This window comes from Panicum virgatum, chromosome 1K, assembly GCF_016808335.1.
Source record: "Panicum virgatum strain AP13 chromosome 1K, P.virgatum_v5, whole genome shotgun sequence".
NCBI classification, from domain to species: Eukaryota; Viridiplantae; Streptophyta; class Magnoliopsida; order Poales; family Poaceae; genus Panicum; species Panicum virgatum.
This window is the reverse complement of record NC_053136.1, coordinates 13,277,048-13,282,484: the sequence shown is the minus strand read 5'-3', so window position 1 is coordinate 13,282,484 and position 5,437 is coordinate 13,277,048. Positions and strand designations below refer to the sequence as shown.

The 5,437-nt window shown below is 41.9% G+C and overlaps 1 protein-coding gene across 3 annotated transcripts; it reads right to left on the bottom strand.

Annotated features, from left to right (window-relative positions):
* Positions 1–897: 897 nt before the first annotated feature.
* LOC120695723 (late secretory pathway protein AVL9-like) lies at positions 898–5,437 on the bottom strand. Of its 3 annotated transcripts, XM_039978956.1 has the most exons (7): positions 5,067–5,437; positions 4,793–4,853; positions 4,335–4,413; positions 2,463–2,591; positions 2,000–2,269; positions 1,842–1,922; positions 898–1,419 (listed from the first exon to the last, which is right to left on the bottom strand). In XM_039978956.1, the coding sequence occupies exons 4-7, from the start codon at positions 2,538–2,540 to the stop codon at positions 1,186–1,188; spliced, it is 663 nt and encodes a 220-aa protein (XP_039834890.1). In that variant the 5' UTR covers positions 2,541–2,591; positions 4,335–4,413; positions 4,793–4,853; positions 5,067–5,437; the 3' UTR covers positions 898–1,185. The 3 variants fall into 3 exon arrangements, with proteins under 3 accessions (XP_039834890.1, XP_039834875.1, XP_039834881.1); XM_039978947.1 differs by lacking the exons at positions 4,335–4,413; positions 4,793–4,853; positions 5,067–5,437 and adding exons at positions 1,674–1,750; positions 2,671–4,301 and having other exon boundaries at positions 1,290–1,419; XM_039978941.1 differs by lacking the exons at positions 4,335–4,413; positions 4,793–4,853; positions 5,067–5,437 and adding an exon at positions 2,671–3,008.

Below are 5,437 nucleotides of genomic sequence, written 5' to 3'. Positions count from 1 at the left end.
GAAGTAAGTGCTTGTGAAGCAAAACGATGCACGCGTGCAACGAATCTTTGGATTTGCCCGCGGGGTCTGTTTGTCGCTCGCCTATACCACATATGGTGAGCCAAACGATTGAAATTACCCTGCTGGTGGCCCAATCTATGAGCAAATCATACAAGCAAATGACCGGACAAATTATATACGGTGACGGAATGATCGATGAAGAGTATGATGCCAGCAATTGCCGGCGGTTAATCGATGCTTTTGTTGTTATGTTTAGCCTCCAAGATACATACTTATAAACACTACACCAAACTGGAATTACCTTGGCGGCCAAAAACCGCCAAGGAATATACCAAAACCGCCAAGGAAATCATCCTTGACGGCTGGCCGCCAAGCAAAATGCGCCACGAATAGAGGGCCAAGGAAACATGATTTACTTGGCGGCTAGCCGCCAAGGTTATTTTTCTTGGCGGTTTGGCCGCCAGGCTAGAAGGACTAACAGCAAAATCTTTGCTGCGCCAAGGAAATATTGCAACCGCCAAGGATATAATTTCCATGGCGGTTGCCGACCGCCAAATAAATTACATTCCTTGGCGAGCTAAAGCCGCCAAGTAAATCAGTTTTCTTGGCTGCCAAGCACCGTCAAGTAAATTTATTTCCTTGACTGTCGGTAACCGCAAGGTAATTTCTTTTCCTTGGCGACCAGCAGCAGCCAAGGATTAAGGATTACTTGGCGTTCCAGCCGCCATGTTAAGTCTATTTGCTTGGCTGCTTTCCACCACCAAGGTAATTCTATTTGCTTGGCCGCTTTTTATGGCCAAGTTAATTCAGTTATATTGGCCAAGTAAATGTTTGAAAGAACCAGAAAAATAAAAATAATGGACTGGCAGGCAGAATTCAATATAGATCCGAATTGGATTATATGATCGTTGAAGCAATATATAAATCATACATCCATTAGTTCATCACAAGTCCATATGCATAGCTAAAGGCAAACATGTCTGCCATATGCATGCATCATGCCTACATATAATCTGTGGCAAATATTGTATCATGCCTACATGTCACATCACATGCACAAAATACATTAGCAAAAGATCTGGCTAGCATATGCAGTATCTACCAAAATAAGCCAACAGTCAACACCACATCCTCCAGTCAGTAGGGGTTGCTTGCTTTAGTTGAGGTCACAGTCATGGTCACTGATCATGAATAGCCTTTGACAGCTCTCTCATCATCAGCATCTCCTTCGATGGGTCGCTCGCCATCAACGTCATCTTCTAGGTAGGGATTGGCTTCATCATTTCCTTCAAAGGAGGCATCATCATCGACGTCGTCGTCGTCGTCATCGTCGGCATCGCTTTCATTGTAAGTGTCATCATCGTCGCTTTCATCGCGCCTATCAACTGAGTGAGAGCCTCCATGTGATGAGCCAACAGCCTGTAAATCAGTAAATTTTCAGTTGTATGATAATGTAGGAACTGAGAACCAACATATAATCTGAGTAAATAAACAGTTTCAAGTTGTTGTATGATCATGTAAGAACTAAGAACCAACATATAATCTGAGTAAAAAACAAAATTTGATGCCATCTGCAGCTACATGCTTAATTCCCAGCCAAACAAGAGGCTGCAACTAAATTATACAGCAACTGAGAGGAATTAACCATGTCAAACTGATGGTGGCTACCTTACCATGGAATTAAATCTAAGACTGCCATTTCTAATCAACAGGAAGCCACCTGTTCACTGCTGCAACTCATATTGGCATTCTGCCACCAAACAGTATTAATTTTCTAGATGAGATGTTCTCCATATGCAAAACATGAATGGTACAGATAATCATTCAGTTCAATTTGTAACCTGTTGACGACGTGCATCAATATTTTCTAGATGGGACAGCAGCTCTGCAGGCGGTTCTTTTCCAAAATCAGCATACATTGCCTGCAATTGAAAAGTATATAAATAAAAATGCATGTATAGGACACATTATTTGCTACAAGCAGTTGCAGAATTAGTACCATGATCAGTGCACGATTAACACCATTTTCATCATGGAGTATCTGATTAGTCTGTTTCAGCTGCTCATTTTCTTTGATCACCCTTTCATAATCATCAGGATTGACTGGCTTAAAAGGAACAGACAATCGATGAACTAGAATAGTTTCCTTGTCCACAGCACCATCGCCAATTGGAACACGCCCATGCTTCATACCACGTCCCATGGTATACAGTGCCTTTCCATCCAGTTCATGTGAGTTCTCATCTGAAGCTAGTTCTTTGTAGTCATCCTATGCGAAACACAATCAAACAAGCATCGTATGATCGAACTACAATATTTGTATGCAAATCTTGAAGTACCAGAATGCAAGATAATTTTCTAAGAAACGTACTGATCATGAAATGATGGTCTATACATTGGAGATAAACTAATATTCGAATTTGCAATCAAGCTAAGGTAATCATGTAAATTAAACAACATACCAAGCGTCTTTGTGCTTTTTGGCTGGGTATTGGACCACTCCTACCCGTGCTGTCCACAATTTTATAACCAGATTTCATTACAGCATATGTGTTTATAGTGCTACCCTTCTCAAGACCAAAATTGTGTTCCTACAAGACCAGAAACAAGTAATGCATGAGAAAACATTGTAAAGGTCAATGGCTTATAAGACACAAGAATTTCTTATACCAGGAGTTGTTGTGTCTCAGAAAAATTCCGTGAACCTCCTCTATTTTGAGCAGTATCTTCAGAATTCTTGGATGACTCTTGGGGGCTCTTCATGCACCACCGTATTCTTTCTAAATGCATTAGCTTGAGATCTGAATTCATGATCTCTAGGTAAGAAGCGCCTATGGCAATCAAACCAACATGCTTTGCGGCCATTACATAAATTAAATGCATTACTGTCACACAAGCATACTGGGCATGCGAGCCTACCATGAGTGCTCCATCCAGAAAAGTTACCATAGGCAGGAAAATCATGTATTGACCATAAATAAGCTGCTCGCATTTTAAACTTCTGCTTGCGTGAAGCGTCCCATGTTTCATCAACCCCCTCCCACAAGCTTAGTAGTTCATCCACTAAAGGTTGCATTAGTATGTTTAGTTTCTTTCCAGGATGCTCAGGACCAGGAACTACAAGGGCAAGGAATATGTACTCCGACTTCATGATAACACCGGGTGGAAGATTCAATGGAGTAACAAAAACAGGCCAACATGAATACGGAGCTGCATTCATACTGAAGGGTGTAAAACCATCTGTTGCCACAGCAAGGCGCACATTTCTAGGGTCATCACCGAATTCTGGGAAGTCTATGTCAAACTGTTGCCATGCTTTCCCATCACATGGGTGCTTCATCATACCAGATCTGGACTGCTTGTGAGATTGCATCATATTTGCTGTCTTTTCATGGGCATATAGTCTTTGTAACCTATCTTTGATGGGAAGGTACCTCAACACTTTGCGTGGGACTCTATTACGACCTTCCTCATAGCGTGAGGTACCACAAACATCACACTTTTCTTTATTTTCATTCCCTTTATAGTAAAGCATGCAGTTGTTATAACACACATCAATTTTCACATATGGCATACCCAAACCATCCAATAATTTCTTCGATTGGTAGAAGTCCTTAGGAATCTTAGACCCAGGAGGCAGAAGTTCACTGATTAATTCTAGATTTGCTTCAAAGTGTGCCACTGACATATTATACTGTGATTTCAAAGCTAGCAACCGTGCAATAGCAGAGAGAGATGAGTGTGTTGTGTTCTCATGGACTGGTTCATCAGCACTAGCAACCATCCTATAAAAAGCACGTGCCGAGGCTGTAGGCCCCTCATCAATTGTTGGTGCATGGTAACCACCTAGGTCAGCTAACATATCATCCATATGATCAGCTTCACAAGAACTCTCATCACTTCCAACTTCAACATGTCTCTCTCCATGTGATGTCCATATTCTGTAGTCATCCCTAAACCCATTTTTACACAAGTGGATCTCTACATCAAATCTTTTGTGCCTAACATAGTTTCGACATAAGGCACACGGGCACTTAATGGTGTCATTTTCAACCAGACTCAACATGGAGAATGCACGATCTAAAAAATTGTTTGTGTTTTCAATCCACTCATGAGAGGGAGACTGCCCACGGGACCAGCCATTATACATCCATTCACGGTTTGCCATGTTCTGTTTTTTTTAAAAAATAGCAACATTATATCTTCCATATTAATAACAATTTGACAAGCAACTAGCAATCAAGCATGATAGGCAGAAATAGACAAGGAAATAGAATAAGCAGGGCCAAGTATAACTGCAAGAAACAAATAATAAAGGGAGAACTGATACTTACTGCTAACACGCTAGCTTTATTTTGTCAAAATGCAAGACACAGCTAATACATAGTTGCCTTCTCAGATCCGGAGTTCAACCTAAAAATAATTGCAAGAGAAATTCAGTCAAGGCCGAAAATAGAACACATGCTGTGAATAAAACTAGTTCTAGGATATCATAACTGATTCATCATATAGAAGGCAAAGAGCAAATCTCAAAACCTGACTACTACACCTCCAAGGTTTCAGTTATGGGTTAAAAAGATTGTAAAGATGAGAAAATCATAGGGATATGGATTAATCTAAACATTCTGATACAGGTTCAGTGCAACTGAGCAAATGACATTATGTAATTTTCTAACTGAAATTTTTTTGCCCTGAACTTCAATCACAACTGACAAGGATCATGAACCCCTAAACCATTTGTAGTTAGACCTCAAAGTAACTAGGTGCTGATACATGATTGTTGGGATCTTACCAGCCACATAGTAGTAGATGAATAATCTTGCAATCTGTCACTTGGGCAAAGCTTGGTTGAACTGCAAAGGAAAGGAATGAAAAGGGGAAATGTTACTTTGAGATCTCGGATACAGTACAGACCTCATGGATCAAAGAAACAACTCGATTAAAGAGGGGAAAGGATGGGATTTCAGTCAAGGCCGAAAATAGAACACATGAATCAAAGAAACAACTCGATTAAAGAGGGGAAAGGACGGGATTTCAGTCAAGGTCGAAAATAGAACACATCTTACCTGCAGGAAATCCTACTCGTTCCTAGATTGGATTGCAGCAAAGGGATGGACGGGAATTGGATGGATGGACAGGAACTGGTGGAGGCGGCATGGACAGTGGGGTGCGGTGCAGATTCCCCTCACCACGACGCTGGAGGTCCCACCTTCCTGCGCCTCCTCACCATTGGAGTTGAAGTCCAGATGCGGTGGCTGTGAGTTTGCGAGCTAGGGTGGACGACCTGAGGAGGAGATGCCGTGGCTGTGGTCTGTGGATTTGGGGCCTAGGGTTAATGACCTGAGGAGGAGATGGAGGTGGATTTGGGATCGACGAGCAAGACAGCAAGGAGGAGTGCGGGTCTGGCAGCGCAACGAAAGAAGGGGTGGGGCGTGTG

Bases quoted from the DNA above. Each gene is read 5' to 3' on its own strand.
- LOC120695723 (XM_039978941.1), bottom strand. From the start codon at position 2,964: ATGATTTTCCTGCCTATGGTAACTTTTCTGGATGGAGCACTCATGGTA. The intron at 2,592-2,670 runs GTATAAGAAATT...CTGGTCTTGTAG, and splicing joins CTGAGACACAACAACTCCTG to GAACACAATTTTGGTCTTGA. The intron at 1,923-1,999 runs GTACTAATTCTG...TTTCAATTGCAG, and splicing joins TTAATCGTGCACTGATCATG to GCAATGTATGCTGATTTTGG.